Here is a 23,391-nt window from a genome sequence, read left to right as displayed (position 1 = left end):
ATCAAATGAAACCTCTTAGAATCATTGAATCCTTACAGTACAGAAGGGGGCCATTTGGCCCATTGAGCCTGCACCGACAACAATCCCACCCAGGCCCTATCCCCGTAACCCCATATATTTACCCTGCTAATCCCCCGACACTAGGATCAATGTAGGATGGCCAATCAACCTAACCCGCACATCTTTGGACTGTGGGAGAAACTGGAGTACCCAGACGAAACGCATGCAAACGTGGGGAGAATGTGAAAATTCCACGTAGTCAAACAAGACCAGAATTGAATGCAGGTCCCTGGCACTGTGAGGCAGCAGCGCTAAGCACTGCCCCAATATGCTGTCTTGAGAACCTCCGACAAAATGGAATAGGAGTAGCTTTCATAGCAAAGGATGGCAGAAGGACATTAGTGAAAGAGAATAATTGCTCCAAAGGAATCAGAATCTGAAATGGGTGGAGGTTACATAGAACATAACAGTGCAGTACTCGATGTTGCGCCGACCAGTGGAACGAATCTAATGACCCTCTAACCTAAACTATTCCAATGTTATCCATATGCCTATCCACTGAATATTTGAACGCCCTTAAAGTTGGCGAGTCCACAACTGCTGCAGGCAGGGCATTCCACGCCCTTACTACCCTCTGAGTAAAGAGCCTACCTCTGATATCCGTCCTATAATTATCACCTCTCAATTTAAAGCCGTGTCCCCTTGTGTTAGCCATCACCATCCGAGGAAAAAGGCTCTCACTGTCTACCCTATCTAATCATCTGATCATCTTGTATGCCTCAATTTGGTCAACTCTTAACCTTCTTCTCTCTAACGAAAACAACCTCAATTCCCTCAGCCTTTCCTCATAAGATCTTCCCACCATACCAGGCAACATCCTGGTAAACCTCCTCTGCACCCTTTCCAGTGGTTCCACATCTTTCTTCTAATGCGGCGACCAGAACTGTATGCAATACTCCAAGTGCGGCTGCACCAGAGTTTTGTACAGTTGCAACGTGATCTCACGGCTCCGAAATTCAATCCTTCTACCAATAAAAGCGAACACACCATATGCCTTCTTAACAACCTTATCAACCTGGGTGCCAACTTTCAGGGATCTATGCACATGTACCCCGAGATCTCTCTGCTCGTCAACACTACTGAGTCCTTCCATTAGCCCTACATTTTGTATTCCTGTTACTCTTTCCCAAGTGAATCACCTCACACTTTTCTGCATTAAACTCCATTTGCCACCCCTCAGCCCAGCTCTGCAGCTTATCTACGTCCCTCTGCAAACTGTAACATACGTCCTCACTGTCTACAACTCCTCTGACTTTAGTGTCGTCCGAAAATTTACTAACCCATCCTTCTACACCCTCATCTAGGTCATTTATAAAAACAGCAGTGGCCCCAAATCAGATCCCTGCGATACACCACTTGTAACTGAACTCCAGGTTGAATATTTCCCATCAACCACCACCCTCTGTTTTCTATCAGCTAGCCAATTCCTGATCCAAACTGCTAAATCACCCTCAATCCCATGCATCCGTATTTCCTACAGTAGCCTACCACGGGGATCCTTATCAAACGCTTTGCTAAAATCCATATACACCACATCAACTGCTTTACCCTTATCCACCTCTTTGGTCACCTTCTCAAAGAACTCGATAAGGTTTGTGAGGCACGACCTACCCTTCACAAAACCGTGTTGACTATCCCTAATCAATTTATTTCTCGCTAGATGATTATAAATCCCATTTCATAATTCTTTCCAAAACTTTGCCCACAACAGAAGTAAGGCTCACCAGTCTATAATTCCCAGGATGGTCTCTACTTCCATTCTTGAACAAGGGGACAATATTTGCTATCCTCCAGCTTTCCAGCACTATACCTGTAGCCAATGACGATGTGAAGATCAAAGCCAAAGGCTCTGCAATCTCCTCCCTAGCCTCCCAGAGAATCCTAGGATTAAATCCCATCCGGCCCAGGGGACTTATCTATTTTCATACTCTCAAGAATTGCTAACACCTCCTCCTTATGTACCTCAATCCCGTATAGTCTGAATGTTGGACCCTTAGAGGATGAGGGGGGGGATTTAGCGGTGGGAGATTAGGAGGTGAGGAAATGGCTGAGGCTTTAAATAAGTTTTTTGCCTTGGTCTTCACGGAGGAGGACACGAATAGTTTGCCGGATCTTAAAGATAGAAGGATGGTAGGAGTTGAGGGCCTGAACGCAAATATTGTCACTTCAGAGGTAGTGCTTGATAGACTAACGGGACTGAAGGTGGACAAGTCCCCAGGACCAGATGGAATGCATCCCAGGGTTCTGAAAGAAATGGCAGAGGTGATAGTGGATGCCTTAGTGATTATTTACCAAAATTCGCTGGATTCTGGGGAAGTGCCAGAAGATCGGAAAACGGCTAATGTTACGCCGCTGTTTAAAAAACGTAGCAGACAAAAGGCAGGGAATTATAGGCCAGTTAGTTTACGGTTTGTAGTTGGAAAAATGCTTGAATCCGTCAAAGAAGAAATAGTGAGGCACCTAAAAAGAATGGTTTGATAGAGCAGACGCAGCACGGATTCATTAAGGGGAAGTCGTGTTTGATGAATTTATTGGATTTCTATGAGGATGTGACTAATGCAGTAGACAGAGGGGAACCGGTGGATGTGGTGTTTTTAGATTTCCAAAAGGCATTGATAAGGTGCCTCGTAAAAGGTTGCTACAGAAGATTAGGGGGCACGGAGTTGGGGGTAAGGTGTTAGCGTGGATAGAGGATTGTTTGTCTAATAGGAAGCAAAGGGTTGATAATCAATGGGTGCTATTCTGATTGGCGGTTGGTGACTAGTGGAGTGCCGCAGGGATCGGTGCTGGGGCCTCAGCTACTTACCATTTATATAGATGATCTGGAGGAGGGGGCTGACTGTAGGGCGACAAAATTTGCTGATGACACGAAGATGAGTGGAAAAGCAAATTGCGTGGAGGGTGTGGAAAGCCTGCAGAGGGATCTGGATAGGCTGAGTGAGTGGGCAAGGACCTGGCAGATGGAGTATAATGTTAGCAAGTGTGAGGTTATCCACTTTGGTAGAAATTATAGTAGAAGGGATTATTATTTAAAAGGCGAAAAGCTGCAGCATGCTACGGTGCAGGGGGACCTGGGGGTCCTTGTGCACGAGTCACAAAAACCCAGTCTGCAGGTCCAGCAGGTGATCAAGAACGTGAATGGAATGTTGGCCTTTATAGCAAGGGGGATAGAATATAAAAGTAGGGAGGTCTTGCTGCAACTGTACAGGGTACCGGTGAGGCCGCAGCTGGAGTACTGTGTGCAGTTTTGGTTGCTGCACTTGCGGAAGGATATATTGGCCTTGGAGGGAGTGCAGAGGAGGTTCATTAGGCTGATACCAGAGATGAGGGGGTTGGACTATGAAGAGAGACTAAATAGACTGGGTCTGTACTCGTTGGAGTTTAGAAGGATGAGGGGGGATCTTATAGAGACATATAAGATAATGAAGGGGATGAATAGGGTAGAGATAGAGAGATTCTTCTCGCTTAGAAAGGATAGCAGGACTAGAGGGCACAGCCTCAAGATAAGGGATGGGCAGTTTAGATCAGAGTTGAGGAGGAACTTCTTCACTCAAAGGGTGGTGAAATCTCTGGAATTCTCAGACCGTTGAAGTGGTGGAGGCTACCTCGCTAAATATATTTAAGTCACAGGTAGATAGGTTTTTGACAGACAGGGGAATTAAGGGTTATGGGGAGAAAGCGGGAAAGTGGAACTGATCCACTTCAGATCAGCCACGATCTTATTGAATGGCGGGGCAGGCTCGAAGGCCTACTCCTATTTCTTATGTTCTTAGTCCAAAAGCCTGTATCTCAGCATTTTCCTCGACTACATTGACTCTTTCCTGCGTGAATACTGACGAAAAATATTCATTTAGTGCCTCTCCTATCGCTTCAGGCTCCACGCACAACTTCCCACTACTGTCCCTGACTGTCCCTAATCTTGTCCTAATGAAAGATTGACATACCTATAGAAAGCTTTAGGGTTCTCCTTGACCCTAACAGACAGTACAATTAAATTTCATATCAAGTTGGAAAGCAACATACTCCAATCCCAAAAAGTCTTAAACAAGTCAAATTACATTGATAAAGTTGATTGATAAATAGGCTGAAAGGTACGGCAGTAAATAGGAAACATTTAAAGAAATAATTCATGATAATCAATGAAAATACTAAAAGCTTAGCAAAAAATTCCATCTGTGCATGCTGGGAAGTATTTTATTAGATTAAAAAGGGGCTTAAGGTTGCATGGAATAATAGAACCTAGAATTGGGAGTTTCGGAAAACTGCAGAAGGCCAAATATTTGATAAAAAATGAATTTAAAAAATGCATTAGAGTAAACTAGCCAGGATTATAAAACCAGACTGCAGGAGTTATTCCAAGTTTCTAAAAAGGAAAGTAGCTAAAGTAAACATTGGCCCCTTAGGGGAACAAGATGGGAGAAATTATCATGGTGAATGAGAAAATACAGTAAAAAGTCTGACAACACCAGGTTTTAGTCCAACCTATTTATTTGATAATATACTCGCAAGCTTTCGGGTTAGCCCCTTCGTCAGGAAAGCTTGCAAGTATATTACCAAATAAATAGGTTGGACTAAAACCTGGTGTTGTCAGACTTTTTACTGTGTTTACGCCAGTCCAACGCCGGCATACCCACATGAATGAGAAAATGGCAGAGACCTTGAACAACTGTTTGTCTTCACACACAGAGGACACAAAAATTACCCATCAGAAATAGAGGGTAACTGAGGGTTTAATAAGTTTGAGGGACTTAAAGTAATTAATATCAGCAGAGAAGTACCAGAAAAACTTTAGGCACTAAAAGCTAGCAAATTCTCAGCACCTGATGATCAACAACTTAAGGGTTTGAAAAAAAGGTAGCCATAGGAATGGTGGCTTTCTGGAATGGTCTTGGTGGATTGTAAGTTAGCAAACGTATACATTTGCTAATTTACAATCCACCAAAGGTAGCGCAGGAAGTGAAATTAGAAATTGCAGAGTTACTGGCCATAATTTTCCAATCCTATCTAGGTCAAGTGAACTGTAGAATTGCAAATGATACACCCTTGATCAAAATAAAGCTAAAAAGATAAACCCAACAACTACGAACCAGTTTAATTTCAGTGGTGAAGCTTCCAGAAGCAATTTGAGACAAAGTTAATAGTGACTTGGACAAATGCAGGTTTATTAAGGAAAACCAGTGTGGATTTGTTTGTTAAGAGAAAATGAAGTGGATATCTCTAAAACCCCTGTGACCATTGCATGTAAATCATTCAAAGACATGTTAGAGGGATGAACCAAGAATTGATACTGGATTAGTAGGGAAAACACATAACGAACTAAAAGTTAAATTACTCCTCTGCCTCTTTCTAATTAGATACTCATTTTTTTGTTCTGTTTCTTACAGTGCATCACAAGCAAAGTGCTACAGAGCTGGAAATCCACACCAGAAAATGGTGGACATATGCAGTAAGTCAGTCAGGAAACCATCGAGATAGAAGCAGAGTGATATGAACTCAACTTTGTTTGAAATTAGCACTACTTCTCTCTCCACACCAACCGAGTACTTCCATTAATTGGTATTTACAAGCTGTTTTGTTGCTTGGAAAGAGGACACTTACCTCTGAGGGTTAGGTGCATTATTTTTATCCCTGGCGTGTCTGATCATACGGCATTTCCCGATGCCATTATTGGGGCGTGAAATTGACATGCCTTTGAAAACAATCCTATTCAAGAAGAAAGACAGTAGTTAACTCTTCAATGGCTCTCCATCATTGTCCAGCGAGATGGAACTTCACTGGTGTAGTTCCATTCTTATCTAATCACTGCCACAGAACTGTCTGCAATAGCTACTTTTCCTAATCCTGGATCGTTATCCCTGGTGTCGCCAATAATATATTCATGGACCCTACCCATTTCCTATCTATAGGTTGACCTTTTGTGGCATCAGCTGAAAACCATTAGTCTCTACAAACATGTTGACCACGCCTAGCTCTAGTGTACCACACCATCTTTCTTGGTCTTCCACTGTCCAAAGTTGCCAGACTGCTTGTCCAGTATCCAGTAAAGATCAGCAGAAATTTCTTCCTAATAAATCTCTAGACTTGACTATTCCAATGCACACATGACCAGCTCCTTCATTCTACCTTCCATAAACCAATCATTCAAAACACTGCTGCCCATGTCCTAGCTCACTTCAAGTCCATCTGCCATTATGCCCTGCATTTGCTGTCCACCCATCACAGATATTTGCGCCCCTCTAATTCTGCCCTCAAGTCATCCCTGATTTTAATCACTCAGCCATTAGCAGTTGTGCCTTTAGCTATCAAAGCGTTAAGATTTTTTTTGCCTCTCTATTTTTTAAGATGCTCCTCATACTAATCTCTTTTGAAAAACCTTTTCATTAAATGCTGATACTTCAAGGTGTCTAATTTTGTTTTAAAAACACTCCTGTGAAATGCCTTTGGAAGTCTGTCACATTCAAAAGGTGCGATACACATACAAGATGTGGCTGTTGTTGTTAAACCCAGTACTGTACAAGTAAGAATTGTGTGTAACACACATGGCAGAAGGCCAGAATTTTCTCTAGCAAAACACCTAATGGCCCTTGCATTCTTTAACTGAAATACACTTTCAATTAAATAGTACAGCACAAAGTGAGTATTCGAACTGCTCTTTCATAAAGTAATCCATATAGTCCGAAGTGGATAAGTCCTCCATATCATTGAATTGTTTTCTTCTGCTTAAGCACAATTTGAAATCAGTGAACTGATGAGGACTTCCACTCTTATGCTGTCAATCTCATGGCAGTGTTCCTGGAAAAAGTTGCACCTTGGAGGTGATACTGGGTAAAAGTGATAAACAGACTCACTGGTTCCAAAAGATAATTTTACAACGAATGTTAAGTGTTGTGAGAAACTCTAGTAATCTTAAACTTGTAATGTAATTTTAATGTCATTCTGCCTGAATCCTGTGCATATATTCCTTTTATTTCTTCATCTGCAACATTCAAAAATTGCAAATGCAGGAATTCAGTTACGTTTAGCTTCCTAATCTGCTGTTGGTAAGAATCATTAATATAACTGACAGCTTACGCTGGTTGATGACGACACTTGTTGGATGATTTAAACTGACATCAGAAAAAGGGAATCTATGCTAAAGAGATTGCTATATCATGGTGGGCAGCTTTTTCATCAATGGCAAGCACTGTTGCTAATCTGATGGCGGCAAAATCCAGCCTGTTGTCATGTCAACGTAATACTGAGGAAGTGCCAAACTTGAGCCGTTTTATAGTTAGATCCTAAAGCAGCATTCCAAGGTGGTGAGATCTCCTGGTGCCTTGGCAATCATGTGACCCTCAAAAAGTCTCCAAAACTGATATTTGTTGAATCTTACACTGCACCTATCGGTTGTTGTGTTTACCTGAAATACAACAGATCTATACATATTTCAAATAATTTATGAAATCATATAGAAATACTACACCATATAACGTGTAATACTCATGCAGTGTGTCACACTGCATGATCCTTCGACAATACAATGTGTCGTTGGCTATCCCTTGATTTGAGGATGACGTCTACTCAGAGTTGTTTGTTTCTACTATTGGTCGTCATATGACTGAACAGGTCGATTCTCAACCCACAGATCTTAGGACACATGGGGCAGGATGTCCCATAAGTGGGATTTTTGAAGTTCAGGGCCATGTATAGACCGAGGTCAAATGATCAAAAACGCCTTTGCTAACAGAATGACAATGCAATCTGTCAATGCTGGAAAGACATTTTCAACAATTCAACTGTGAATTCACAATAGGAGTTAATACTGCCAGGTTTCATCCTATACATGTTAGGATCTATAGGATAACCACCATCAATGGGAGAGCTGCAACAAGCAAACAGATGAAAACAAAGATGCAACCCCGCAGTATTTTAGCAGAGGTTTTCAAAGCTGCTGAGTTTTTGCTCATGTCAAGAGACCATGCACTCATTTTATGGACTTTAGAGGAGAGGAAAGGAAAGCCCTGCCCCAAAACAGTCACAATATTTGTACTCTAGCATGAGGTCCATGTGAATTAACTGGCAAACCGTGGTTCAACACACCATACTACACAATAAAAGGTAATTGTGGTCAAGTCAGAGTTTACGGATTTCTCAACAACCCACCCAAATGTTAGTAAACACAGTCAATCAATCTCACTGAAACCATCTCTCTAATGAGTGATTCCAGTCTTCTCCTTTGAAGACCTCGTCCTGAAATTCTCTCCAAAAGTCACTCCAACTTGGACAGCTTCAACATCGCAGGGTTTCAATCTCGTTTCCTAAGTCTCTCTTCCACTGGATTCTCAAGTATGCACTCAAGCATTAACTCGAAGCACAACTTCAGCTCCTTGGCCTCAGTGAGCAGAGTACTAGTACCCAAATGGGGTACCTTTGCCCAGCACATTCACCAAACTTCTGTTGCCTCCTTGAATCTTCAACGCTTCTCTCGTACTTCTAAGTCTGCGAGTAAGTCTGCTGACTGCAATCCTTTCCGTTTCCTTCTTTTTCTCAACTGGGATCTTTGTCCTGTCTGGGATGCTCATCTGCCATGGTCACATGATTTTGGTTTTCATACCTTTTCGCTCTGTGCTCAGGCACACTGAGCTCATCCTCAGACCAACGAACTTACGTTGCTGAATTGCACACGTGCAGTCTGTTCCTAGTTCACATATGCCACAAGTTCCAAGGTCTGTTGGGATTTGGGAGTTCCTGACCTCTACACTCAAAGAGAGGGTAGGTTGGCTGCCATAATGGCCTTCATTAATCGAGGGATTGAGTTTAGGAGTTGGGAGGTAATGCTGCAACTTTATAAGACCCTTGTCAGGCCTCACTTAGAGTACTGTGCGCAGTTCTGGTCGCCTCACTATAGGAAGGACGTAGAAGCTATTGAAAGGGTACAGAGGAGATTTACAAGGATGTTGCCTGGATTGGGAGGCATGCCTTATGAAGATAGGTTGAGAGAGCTGGGACTCTTCTCCCTGGAGAGACGAAGATTGAGAGGCGACCTGATAGAGGTTTCTAAAATGTTGAGAGGAATAGATAGGGTGGATTCTCAGAGGCTATTTCCCCGGGTTGAAATGGTCGCTATGAGAGGACACAGATTTAAGGTATGGGGAGGCAAGTACAGAAGTGATGTTAGGGGTAAGTTTTTCACTCAGAGGGTGGTGAGTGAATGGAATCGGCTGCTGTCAATGGTGGTGGAGGCGAACTCGCTGGGGTCTTTTAAAAGACTTCTGGATGAGTATATGGGATTTAGTGGGATTGGGGGTTATAGATGGGTCTATGGATTGGTGGGTGTTGATGTGATCGGCGCAACTCATGGGCCGAAGGGCCTGTTTGTGCTGTAGTGTTCTATGTTCTATAACGCTATCTTCAAGAAGGAAGGTAAATCATGCTGTCAAGACATTTCCCTATTGTCCATAGTAAAGATAATTCTGACACATTCTCCTGAACCATCTACTTCCTGCAGCTTAGGAAATCCTTCCAGAGACATTGTGTGGCTTTAGACTTTCCAGAGGAACTTCGACATAGCCTTGGTGGACAAGTGGGCCACATTGGACACGTACAAGGTTATTGTATTCTGTTTGTATATTTAGTTTCATATATCACGTTATCACAGGTCTACATAGCGATGAAGATAAATGCAAGGAATGTAGGATTGGCTTCCACAGCAAAGGTCAATGACATTGAATCTGAGACTTTAATGTAAACCCGAAATGTGCAACAGTCTCCCCTTTACTTTCCCTGTGCCATTTCATAAGAACATAAGAAATAGGAGCAGGAGTAGGCCATCCAGCCCTTCGAGCCTGCCCCGCCATTCAATAAGATCATGGCTGATCTGTCGCTGCTCAGTTCCACCTTTCTAGTAACAGTAATGTCATTAAGACCCTCCAGTCCTACCACCTTTCCATCGCTAACACCCGGCAAATTATTCACGTCCTCCTCCGTGAAGACAGAAACAAAAAAGTTATTCAATACCTTAGCCATATCCCCATCCCCTACCACTAGGTCCCCTTTCTCATCCTCTAAAGGACCAACATTCACCCTAGCCAGCCTCTTCCTTTTCATATATTTATAAAAACTCTTGCTATCCTTTTTTATATTAAGCGCTAGCCCAACTTCATAATTTCTCCTACCCTTCCTTATCAACTTCTTTGTCAATCTTTGTTGACATTTAAACCTCTCCCAATCCTCTTCTCGCCCACTACTCTTAGCTACTCTAAATTCCTCCGCTTTTAGTTTAACACTTTCCTTCACCTCCTTCGTTATCCACAGCTTATTACCTCTCCTCCTACTATCCTTTTTGACCATCAGAATAAATTTCCGTTGAGCACCAAGAAAGATCTCCTTAAAGATCCTCCACTGCTCCTCAGCAGACCTACCTTCCAACGCGCTCTCCCAGTCCACATTCGCCAATTCTTCTCTCATCCTACCGTACTCCCCTCTATTCAAACAAAGGACGCGTGTCCGGGAACCCACTTTCTCCTCCTCCATCTGCACCAGAAACTCCACCATACAATGATCACTCTCCCCAAGAGGATTCTTCACCACAGGGTCCCTAATTCTACCCGCTTCATTACATAGCACCAGATCCAAGATAGCTCGCTCCCTCGTCGGCTCCAACACACACTGTTCGAGGAAACTATCCCGGCAGCATTCCAAGAACTCTTCCTCGAGCCCCCCACGTCCAACATGGGTCGACCAATCAATATGCAGATTGAAATCCCCCATAACTACGGCTATTTTTTATATTTTATAATTTACATTATAATTTATATTATAATTTCTAGCTGTCTGCTCCAAATAATTTGTTTTTTCTTTGTGCCACATCACATTAACCAAATGTTTTATCAACCTATTCTAATGCTCATTTATTTCTCTTTTGCTCAATTTTTTGCTATGTGTTTCTTTCACACTTCTTCAATTCTTAGTAGGCAGGAAGCAGTCAAGAAAGACACTGCAGAGTTTAGAACCAGGATGCTCTGGAAAATCTCACGTCAGGCAGGTCAAGCACTACTCAGAACAGACAGGTCAGCAATGATTCATGGTTGGCTGAAAATGTAGACAGCCTGGCGAGCAGTGGGCTGGGGAAAGGATGATATTGGAGTAAATCAGATTGAATTGCACACTCCAAGAAGCTCAGATGAGCCACCGAAAGAATGAGTGTGAGGATGTCAACAAAAGTGTTGGATGAGTGGGTCTGAAAGGACATAACTGCTTGACTGGATCTACATCAGGCAGTGAGAAAACCAACAAGGAGGAAAAATACTTGACCTCATCCTGATCAACCTGCCTGCTGCAAATGCACTTGTCTTTGGGAGAGACCGTCACACAGTCCTTGTGAAGACAAAGTCCTGTCCTTTCATTGCAGGGTGACCTCATCGCTTTGTGTGGCACCATGCTAAATAGGATAGATTTCAAACAGATCTAGCAACTCAACACTGAGCATCCATGAGGCCAGTAGTAGCAGCAGAACTGTATACAATCACAATTGTAACCTCACGGCCCGAAATATTCCCCACTCTACCACTATCACCAAGCCACCAACTGGTTGAAGGAAAAACTCAGGAGAGCATGCCAGGAGCAACATCAGGCATACCTAAGGAGGAGGTTTCAAACTGGTGAGGCTACAACACAGGACTACTTGCTCACCAATCAGCAGAAGCAGTATACATTGGACAGGAGTTAAGTGATCCCACAATCAATGGATCAGACCCAAACTCTGTAGCCCTGCCACGTCCAGTTGTGATTGATGGTGGAAAAATGAACAGCTCATTGGAGGAGGCTGCTCCACAAATATTCCCATCTTCAACGATGGGGGAAAGTCCATCATGTCAGCGCAAGAGACAAGGTTGAAGCATTTGCAGCCACCTTCAGCCAGAAGTGCTGTCAGGATGATTCAACTTAGAACATAGAATGTTACAGCGCAGTACAGGCCCTTCGGCCCTCAATGTTGCGCTAACCAGTGGAACGAATCTAATGACCCTCTAACCTAAACTAATCCAATGTTAACTATATGCCTATCTACTGACCATTTGAACACCCTTAAAGTTGGTGACTCCACAACTGCTGCAGGCAGGGCATTCCACGCCCTTACTACCCTCTGAGTAAAGAACCTACCTCTGACATCCGTCCTATAATTACCACCCCTCAATTTAAAGCCATGTCCCCTCGTGTTAGCCATCACCATCCGAGGAAAAAGGCTCTCACTGTCTACCCTATCTAACCCTCTGATCATCTGGTATGCCTCAATTAGGTCACCTCGTAACCGTCTTCTAACAAAAATAACTTCAAGTCCCCTCCCATCATACCAGGCAACATCCTGATAAACCTCCTCTGCCCCCTTTCCAATGCCTCCACATCTTTCTTCTAGTGCGGCGACCAGAACTGTACACAATACTCCACGTGCGGCCGCACCAGAGTTTTATACAGTTGCAACATGATCTCACGGCTCCGAAATTCAATCCCTCCACCAATAAAAGCAAAAACACCGTACACCTTAACAACCTTATCAACCTGGGTGCCAACTTTCAGGGATCTATGCACACGCACAAAGATCTCTCTGCTCGCAACACTACCAAGAGTCCTACCATTAGCCCTACATTCTGTAATCCTGTTACTCTTTCCAAAGTGAATCACCTCACACTTCTCCGCATTAAACTCCATTTGCCATCTCTCAGCCCAGCTCTGCAGCTTATCGACATCCCTCTGCAAACTGTAACATCCAACCTCACTGTCTACAACTCCTCTGACTTTAGTGTCGTCAGCAAATTTACTAACCCATCCTTCTACACCCTCATCTAGGACATTTACAAAAATGACAAACAGCAGTGGCCCCAAAACAGATCCCTGAGGCACACCACTTGTAACTGAACTCCAGGTTGAATATTTCCCATCAACCACCAACCTCTGTCTTCTATCAGCTAGCCAATTCCTGATCCAAACTGCTAAACCACCCTCAATCCCATGCATCTGCATTTTCTGCAGTAGCCTACCATGGGGAATCTTATCAAATGCTTTGCTAATATCCATATACACCACGTCAACTGCCTTACCCTTATACACTTCTTTGGTCACCTGTTCAAAGAACTCGATAAGGTTTGTGAGGCACGGCCTACCCTTCACAAAACTGTGTTGACTATCCCTAATCAATTTATTTCTCTCTCGATGATTATACATCCTATCTCTTATATTTCTACTGGTCTATCCCAGGATGGTCTCTACTCCCATTCTTGAACAAGGGGACAACATTTGCTACCCTCCAGTCTTCCGGCTGTACTTGTAGCCAATGATGACATGAAGATCAAAGCCAAAGGCTCTGCAATCTCCTCCCTAGCCTCCTAGAGAATCCTAGGGTAAATCCCATCTGGCCCAGGGGACTTATCTATTTTCATACTCTCAAGGATTGCTAACACCTCCTCCTTACGTACCTCAATCCCATCTAGTCTAAAAACCTGTATCTCAGTATTCTCCTCGACTACATTGACTCTTTCCTGCATGAATACTGACGAAAAATATTCATTTAGTGCCTCTACTATCTCTTCAGGCTCCATGCACAATTTCCCACTACTGTCCCTGACTGGCCCTAATCATGCCCTAACCAATCTTTTATTTTTGACATACCTCTGGAAAGCTTTAGGGGTCTCCATGATCCTACCCACCAAAGTCTTCTCATGTCCTCTTCTAAGTCTTCTTAACTCTCTCTTTAGCTCCTTCTCGGCTAATTTGTAACTCTCCAGTGCCCTAACTGAGCCTTCATGTCTCATCTTGACATAAGCCTCCTTCTTACTCTTCACCAGGGATTCAACTTCCTTAGTACACCACGGTTCCCTCGCTTGATCACTTCCTCCCTGCCTGACAGGTACATATTTACCAAGGACTCGCAGTAGCTGCTCCTTGAACAAGCTCCACATTTGGATTGGCGGTTGGTGACTAGTGGGGTGCCCCAGGGGTCGGTGCTGGGGCCTCAGCTATTTACCATTTATATAGATGATCTGGAGGAGGGAACCGAGTGCAGGGTGTCGAAATTTGCTGATGACACCAAGATTGGGGGAAAGGCAAATTGTGCGGAGGGTGTGGAGAGTCTGCAGAAGGATCTAGATAGGCTGGGCGAATGGGCCAGGAAATGGCAAATGGAATTTAATGTTGGCAAGTGTGAGGTGGTCCACTTTGGTAGGAAGAACGGTAGGAAGGACTATTACTTACAGGGCGAAAAACTGCAGCAGGCGATGGTGCAGAGGGACCTCGGGGTCCTTGTGCATGAGTCGCAAAAACCCAGCTTGCAGGTGCAGCAGGTGGTCAGGAAGGCGAATGGGATGCTGGCCTTCATAGCGAGGGGGATTGAATATAAAAGTAGGGAGGTCTTGCTGCAGCTGTATAGGGCATTGGTGAGGCCGCAGCTGGAGTACTGTGTGCAGTTTTGGGCGCCGCACCTGCGCAAGGATATTTTAGCCCTGGAGGGAGTGCAGAGGAGGTTTACTAGGCTGATACCGGAGTTGAGGGGATTGAGCTATGAGGAGAGGCTGAATAAACTGGGCTTGTACTCGTTAGAGTTTAGAAGAATGAGGGGAGATCTCATTGAGACGTATAAGATGATGAATGGGATGGATAGAATAGAGGTGGAGAGACTCTTCCCGCTCAAAAAAGACAGTAGGACTAGGGGGCACAGCCTCAAGATAAAGGGGAGGCGGTTTAGAACGGAGTTGAGGAGGAACTTCTTCACTCAAAGGGTGGTGAATCTCTGGAATTCTCTGCCCGTTGAAGTGGTGGAGGCTGCCTCGCTAAATATTTTTAAGAAGCGGGTTGATGGGTTCTTGATAAGAGAGGGGATTAAGGGTTATGGGGAGAGGGCGGGAAAGTGGAACTGAGCCACGACAGATCAGCCATGATCTTATTGAATGGCGGGGCAGGCTCGAAGGGCTAGACGGCCTACTCCTGCTCCTATTTCTTATGTTCAGTTGTTCCCAGCCCCTGCAGTTTCCTACTCCAACCTATGTATCCTAAATCTCGCCTAATAGCCTCATAATTACCTTTCCCCCAGCTATAACTTCTGCCCTTCGGTACATACCTATCCCTTTCCATCACTAAGGTAAACGTAACCAAATTGTGTTCACTATCACCAAAGTGCTCACCTACCTCCAAGTCTAACACCTCGTCTGGTTCATTACCCAGTACCAAATCCAATGTAGCCTCACCTCTTGTTGGCCTATCTACATACCGTGTCATGAAACCTTCCTGCACACATTGGATAAAAACTGACCCCTCTAATGTGTTTGAACTATAGCTTTTCCAATCGATATTTGTAAAGTTAAAGTCCCCCATAACAACTACCCTGTCACTTTCGCTCTTATCCAGGATCATCTTTGCAATCCTTTCCACTACATCTCTGGAACTTTTTGGAGGCCTATAAAAAACTCCCAGCAGGGTGACCGCTCCTTTCCTGTTTCTAATCTCAGCCCATACTACCTCAATAGACAAGTCCACATCAAACGTCCTTTCTGCCACCATAATACTGTCCTTGACTAACAATGCCACGCCTCCCCCTCTTCTACCACCTTCTCTGCTCTGACTGAAACATCTAAACCCTGGAGCCTGCAACAACCATTCCTGTTCCTGCTCTATCCATGTCTCTGAAATGGCCACAACATCGAAGTCCCAGGCACCAATCCAGGCTGCAAGTTCATCCACCTTATTGCGTATGCTCCTCGCATTAAAGTATACACACTTCAAACCACCCTCCCGCCTGCCAATACACTGCTGCGACCTAGAAACCTTCTCCATGACCTCCCTATTCTCATCCTCCTGTACATTGGAGCTATAATTCAGGTCCCCATCCCCTCTGAATTAGTTTAACCCCCCCCCCCCGGAATAGCATTGGCAAATTTCCCCCCCACGATATTAGTACCTCTCTGGTTCAGGTGCAGACCATCCCTTTTGTACAGGTCCCACCTACCCCAGAATGAGCCCCAATTGTCCAAGTATCTGAAACCCTCCCTCCTGCACCATTCCTTTAGCCACGAGTTCAAATGTTCTCTCTCTCTCTATTCTTCTCCACGCTATCCCGTGGCACAGGTTACAAACCAGAGATAAAAACTCTGTTTGTTTTAGCCCTAAGCTTCCACCCTAACTCCCTGAATTTCTGTCTTACATCCCTATCCCTTTTCCTTAGCCTCTTCCTAAGGACCCAACATCACAGATGCCAGTTTTCAATTAATTCAATTAACATCAAGAAACAGCTGAAGGCACTAGAAGCTACAAAGGCTATGGGCTCTGACAGCATTTCAGCAACAGTAATGAAGATTTATGCTCCAGAACCTACTGCACCCCTAACGAAGTTGTTCAGTACCACTGCAACACAGGGTTTGGGTTTGGGTTTGCAATGTATTTTGTGAGATGTGATGCAATGGGTGAACAGTGAGGCAGACCAGGTAAGAGGCCATGCTCCCAACATCGTTGAAAGGCCCCCTAAACCTCATCCTCAAACCATCCACTCCTACGCCCTGCAGATTTTTCTCTTTCTTTCTGTCTTAAATGGGCAACCCCTTACTTTTAAACCATAACCCCTTAGTCCCAGATTCTCCTACAAGGGGAAATATCCTCTCCACATCCACCCTGTCAAGACCTCTTAGACTCTGACATGTTAAGTTGCCTCTTACCCTTATGAACTCCAGTGGATACAAACCTATCCTGTCCAACTTATTCTCATCAGGCCCCACCCATACCACATATTAGTCTGGTTAAAACTTCCCTGAACTGTTTCCAATGTATTTACATCTTTCCTTAAATGAGGTACTGTACAAAGTACTCCATATGATCACCAATGATCTGTATAATTACAGCACAATCTCCCTACTTTTGTATTCAATTCCCCTTGCAATACATTATAACATTCTATTAGTCATAGAGGTATACAGCACACAAAAATGCTAAAGGAAAATAAACTAATCGCAACATTTTGCATCCCAATTTCCATTCTCGTGTAAAACTGCCATAAAGCCTTACTTCTCCCTATTCTATAACCACCTCCAGGCCTACAACCCTGTGTTGTTGCAACTGAACTCTTATGCATTCCCCATTTCCTTCACCCTTTTCCTAACTTCTCTTTTGGCTCAGTGTCAGTAACTATGAAGCTGAGAACTAATTTTATGTTCCAAGCTAAGAAACATGCAAAGGAAATTCAGAATCATTTACTGCAAAATTCAAAATATAGGGGACATAATTTAGCAATTAGGAATTCCGGCAGAGTTACCCTGCACAGTAGGAAACACATATCCAGTAAAAATCATTGATGCAAACAATATTAGTTAGATCAAAAAAGGACTTGTTTCTGAAGAAAGGAGAGTTTAAGGCATATGATGGAAATCAAATGTATTGACCTTAAAGGATGCCATATTTTTGTTGAAGCTTACCTGAGGCACAATCAGAAGAGGGCATATCAGAATGTGTTAAGTCTGTTAGAGTGGTTAGAAACTACAAGCCTTTAATCATATAATTCAAAATGAACCAGCTATAGAGATGGGACCTGGAAGCTCCAACCCGACACCACTGTGGCAGAACCATTGCCACAAGGATAGCAGAATTCCAAAATGACCAGGTCAGCCATCACTGGTGGGAAACGAGGCATGGGCAATAAATGTTGCCAACGTCCTGAAAACAAGTTTTCTTCTCCCCAAATATTGATGCAAATGTAGATCGCCCCACACAGGCAACCTCTCAACTCAAGATTGTCCCTGGGTGTACCGCATAGGAACAAACCTTTTGGTCCCCTGCAAGCCTGCGCTGATCATAATGCCCTAACTAAACAAGATCATGGCTGAACTTCATAGAATCCCTACAGTGCAGAAGCAGGCCATTCATCCAATTGAGCCTGCACCAACAACAATCCACCCAGGCCCTTTCCCTGTAACCCCATGTCTTTACCCTGCTAATTCCCCTGACAGTAAGAAGCAATTTAGCATGGCCAATCCAACTAACTTGCATATCTTTGGAGTGTCGGAAGAAACAGAGCGCCCGGAGGAAACCCACGCAGACATGGAGGAGAACATGCAAACTCCACAGACACCCAAGGCCTGAATTGAACCAGAGGCCCTGGTTGCTGTGAGGCAGCAGTGCTGACCACTGTGCCACCATGCCACTAATTGCAGATATGTTCTGAGACTTGATAGGATATCAAGCCACTTAAGAAGTTTGGTCAAGTAGGTAGATTTTAAGCAGTGATTTAATGGACAGCAAGGTGGAAAGGCAGAGAAGTTTTGAGTGAACACCAGCACCTAAGGCCTGGGTAGATGAAAGGACACCCAACAATAATCTTAAAATCTACAGTGCAGGCGGCCATTTGGCCCACTGTCCTGCACTGACAACAATCCCATCCCCACAAACTCGCATATTTACCCTCGATCCCCCTGTCACGAAGGGGCAATTTAGCATGGCCAATCAACGCAACCTGCACAACATTGGACTGTGGGAGGAAACTGGAGCACCCAGAGGAAGCCCACGCAGCTCAGAGAGAATGTGCAAACTCCACACAGTCACCCGAGGCCAGAATTGAACCTGGGTCCCTGGCGCTGTAAGGCAGCAATGCTAACCACTGTGCCACCGTATCAGTCGAGTGACTAAAATCAGGGATGCTCAGGAGGCTGGAATGAAGGAGAGTGCAGACATCTTGATGTGGTGTAGAGCTGTAGGACAACGCAAGATGTGGACAAGAATGAAACTTTTAAAATCAAGGTGTTGGCTAGCCTGAAGCCAGGTCTATTTCAGAAAAGTGGTTGTTAAACAAGATTTGGCGCAAGTTAGGACACAGGCAGCAAATTTTTGGGTGGCCTCAAATTTATCAAGGAGTCAGAAGTGAATTTGAATAGTCAAATATGGATGTAACAAAAAGGCATGATTGAAGGTTTCAGCAGCAAAAGAGCTGAGGCAGAAATAGGCTGCTGTGGAGGTGGAAATAGGCAAACTTAGTGGTGTGAAGATCTGGTTGAAAGCTGACCTCAGAGTCAACATGACACCAAAATTGTAGTTCAGCCTCAGTTGCCAGGCAGAGAGATGAGGTCTGTGGCATGTGAACAGAGTTTGTGACTAAGACCAAGTATATGGCTTTAGTCTCCCTCAATATTTAATTATTGACTTTTGCTCAACCAGTACCAGATGTCAAATAAGCAGTCTAACAATCGAGACAGTAATGTTGAAAGACGCGATGGTGACATACAACTGGATGACATCAGTACTATACTGAAGGCCTGCATCCAAAGGTCTTGAGAAAAGTGGTCCAGAGGTAGTAGATAGTCTGACTGGGATCGTCCAAAATTCTCTTGATTTTGGGAAGGTCCCTTGTCAACAAGGGAGTTAAGGGGTATGGCAAACAGACAGAATAGTGGAGTTGAGGCCATAATCAGATTAGCCATGTTTTATCAAATGATATGGAAGTTTTAAGGAGCTAAACATCCATAGCCTTCCATAGCTTGCTTCTCATCCTTGTGTGTGGATGTCACAAAGGGGCACAATGTAGATGAGAAATAGGACAGGATGAAGGATAGACCTCCCATACCTTTGTAGCATAACCTGCAAGATAAGATCACCTATTTCATTTGCCTGATTACTTCTTTTTAAAATGATATGCATGACAACTAAATCTCTCTGTGCACAGCTTCATACACTCTCCATGAAGAAAATATTTGTCTTTCTTGAATCCAAATTGATGGCTTCACATTTTCCCATATTGAATATCTGCCATGCTTAGCCTGTCCATGGCCCTTTGCAACTTCCTACTTTCAAAGTTATTGACATATATGTGGTGAAAAGCTGACATCTTGATATAGATTTTTGTGGAACAGTACGTATCTAAAGGTTTCCTCCAACATTGTGAAAAAAATGCAGCTACATCAACTCAGATTTTGTGTTACAACAGAAGCTTATTTACATTATTAAAAATTATTAAACATTACATGAGTTCAGTTTGTTGCTGGTCCTAGATGTTTATCTCATCTCGCTTTACATTATGGAAAGATGTCAACCTTTCCCTCCTTCAACGATGCACACTTTTCCCCAAGTAGCAGGAGATAAGGCAATTGTTTGTTTTGTGTAACTGCTGCAGTATTGGTTTAAGGGTTACAGTGTACTGTTTGACTCATCTGCTCCCCCCATATTATTTCTAGTCTCAGTACTTTCATACATTTATTGGTAACTGAATAGTTGGCTCGTGGTCATGCCACTGAGACCCAACTTGAATTCATTATGTTGTTAGTAACTCTTTGGAGGTGCTCTAATGCAATACATCAGGCATGGCCAGAATTAACAGTAAGAATCACAGCCTCAGTTCAAATCATTTTCCAAGTGCATTCTTTATATCAGTTAATATTTTTATTACCATAATTTTAAACAAGCCTGAACTTTAAAAGGGCAAAATTTATAAATACATAGTACTTTGGTATGTCTCTCAGAAAGATAATAAAGCACTTCATATATATGGAACTGTTATGAAATGATTTGACTGCTGATAACTGGGTGCACATGGTTGCCATTTTGCAAAAAAGATGAATGGCCAGGTGAGCTATTATGATGATTTCAGTTTATAGAAGAATGCTGGCCAGGACACTAGGAGAGAATTTGCTACTCTTTTTCCACTTAACCCCAGGGACATGCAGGTGGTAACTGCACTCCTTCAGTGCAGCATTTCCTGATTACAGTGCAGATGTAATACTGTGGCATAGTGGAAGTAATCCAGGAGCCTATACTCTTAGACATTAGTTCAATTTCCACTACAGAAGTTTGGGAATTTAAGTTGTGTTAACTAAAACTTGGAATAAAAAGCTTGCATCACAATTGGTGACTATGGCACTACTGAACTGCACAAAAACCCAAGTGGTTCATTGATGAGCTTTAGGCAGCCTGGATGATCCCAGGCCCGCATTAGTGTGGGGAATTTTCAAACTCCCCATCACCACCCTCCCAAAACAAAATGGCTGAGCAAGCTATTTAGTTGCATTAAGATAAAACCACCAGCACTGATGGAGTGCCTTTACCACATGGACCACAGTGGTTCAAGAACATAACTCCCCCCTCCACCCCCAAATCATCTCAGGGATAATTAGAAAAAGGCAATAAAATGCTTACCTTGCCAGCAATGCCCAAATCCTGTAAATGGTATATTTTTTAAAAAATGCAAGAAATATCCAATTCTGTTAGCTTAAGTGATACTTATTAAGAGCAATCTTAGGAGGGAAACCTATTGGAAGCAAACTCTAACTGAACCTGATACAAGGCAGAGAAAATGACAGCATAGTTCAGGAGACAGTAGGCTTAAATATGAGCTTTTTTGATAGCATAATTAAATCAAATACTCACCTGTTGTAGATATCATCATCTTCCCCTCCCCAGCCCCAGTAATCATTCGGAAATCCATTGATTTTTTCATGTTGTTCTCTACTCAAGGCTGATATTCCTCCAAAGTACTGGTTGTATGGTAATCTGAAAGAAAGAATTTTACAATTCTTTCCCAATTTATCTCGTAGCACTTTCAAGAATGTCAGTAAGATCTCTAATCTAGAGAACCTCAAACTAATCTAATCTGAATCCACTCTTCCAAGTGCACCCTTATTTATCTAGACGTGTTGTATTACAGAAATTGATATGACATCTTACTGAGCTTCCATCCCTCCATTCTCCCTAACATTCTACACAATTTTGTCACAAAGAACCCTCAAAAACAGTGCTCAAGACAAATGACTTCCATGTAGCAGTTGTTAAGTACCGAAAGGAGCCATCATGATGAAACTGAGATTCAATTTGAAGTGTAGAAACAGAATTTGATAGTTCCACTAAGGTTGCAAGATCTCTTTGCTGCTCTTATTGTGCCAGGCCTCGTGTTCTTACGTATTTCTATTTAGTATAAATGATTTAGATAATTACAGGTTGGTTAATTATTTATGGCAAGAAAATTTAACACCTTTAATTTCATATGAAATTACCATATACAGGTACAGTAAGCAGCAGCCACAGGATGTGCCATATTTTAGACCATGCCATTTTTTGGGTGAGATCACTCAGAGCACAGGAGTGAAGCTGATAGTAGGTTGATATGCCATCACACCATGATGATTACCTGAATGGAACAATATCCAAGGGTATGTGGAAAGGCTGGAGAATGGCACAAAACCATAGTGCTTGTTTGGAGAGCTGATGCAGACACGATGGGCCAAATGGCCTTTTGCACTGTAACAATTCTGTGATTCCTAATAGTAATATTAAAAAAATCATGCACGGCAGCTTTAAAAAAATTGCCACATTTTCAGCCTAGTTTTTTGCTAGCCAGATTTGTACCTGTATTTTGGTGGTTATTTTCCAGACGTCGCTGGATTCCAGGGAAGTGCCGGAAGATTGGAAAGCGGCTAATGTTACGCTGTTGTTTAAGAAGGGTGCCAGGCAAAAGGCGGGGAATTATAGGCCAGTTAGTTTAACGTCTGTTGTAGGTAAAGTGTTAGAATCCGTCATCAAGGAGGAAATAGTGAGGCATCTGGAGGGGAATTGCTTGATAGAGCAGACGCAGCACGGTTTTAAAGGGAAGTCGTGTCTGACAAATTTACTGGAGTTCTATGAGGATGTGTCTAGGGCGGTGGATAGAGGAGAGCCGGTGGATGTGATCTTTCTTGATTTTCAGAAGGCGTTTGACAAGGTACCTCACAAGAGGTTGTTGCAGAAGGTCAGGGGACATGGAGTTGGGGGTAGGGTGTTAGCGTGGATAGAGGACTGGTTGTCAAATAGGAGGCAGAGAGTGAGGGTCAATGGGTGCTATTCAGATTGGCAGTTGGTGACTAGTGGAGTGCCTCAGGGGTCGGTGCTGGGGCCTCGGCTATTTACCATTTATATAGATGATCTGGAGGAGGGAACCGAGTGTATGGTGTCGAAATTTGCTGATGACACCAAGATTGGTGGAACGGCAAATTGTGCGGAGGGTGTGGAGAGTCTGCAGAAGGATCTGGATAGGCTGGGCGAATGGGCCAGGACCTGGCAAATGGAATTTAATGTTGGCAAGTGTGAGGTGGTCCACTTTGGTAGGAAGAACGGTAGGATGTACTATTACTTACGTGGAGAAAAACTGCAGCAGGCGATGGTGCAGAGGGACCTCGGGGTCCTTGTGCATGAGTCGCAAAAACCCAGCTTGCAGGTGGTCAGGAAGGCGAATGGGATGCTGGCCTTCATAGCGAGGGGGATTGAATATAAAAGTAGGGAGGTCTTGCTGCGGCTGTATAGGGCATTGGTGAGGCCGCAGCTACAGTACTGTGTGCAGTTTTGGGCGCCGTACTTACGCAAGGATAT

The 23,391-nt window shown here is 43.6% G+C and overlaps 1 protein-coding gene across 1 annotated transcript in view; it reads right to left on the bottom strand.

The window, feature by feature from the left end:
* Positions 1-23,391, bottom strand: part of LOC145342939 (beta-1,4-galactosyltransferase 1-like) — a 71,246-nt gene that overhangs the window by 10,148 nt on the left and 37,707 nt on the right. Inside the window, exons 4-5 of the mRNA XM_080188575.1 lie at positions 21,421-21,543; positions 5,659-5,763 (exon numbers count right to left, since the gene is read on the bottom strand). Coding sequence (XP_080044701.1) covers positions 5,659-5,763; positions 21,421-21,543 — 228 coding nt within the window. The remainder of the gene's footprint in view (positions 1-5,658; positions 5,764-21,420; positions 21,544-23,391) is intronic.

Source organism: Carcharhinus amblyrhynchos, chromosome 5 (assembly GCF_965287045.1).
Source record: "Carcharhinus amblyrhynchos chromosome 5, sCarAmb.v2.hapA, whole genome shotgun sequence".
NCBI classification, from domain to species: domain Eukaryota; kingdom Metazoa; phylum Chordata; class Chondrichthyes; order Carcharhiniformes; family Carcharhinidae; genus Carcharhinus; species Carcharhinus amblyrhynchos.
This window is presented reverse-complemented; position numbering and strand designations above follow the sequence as displayed.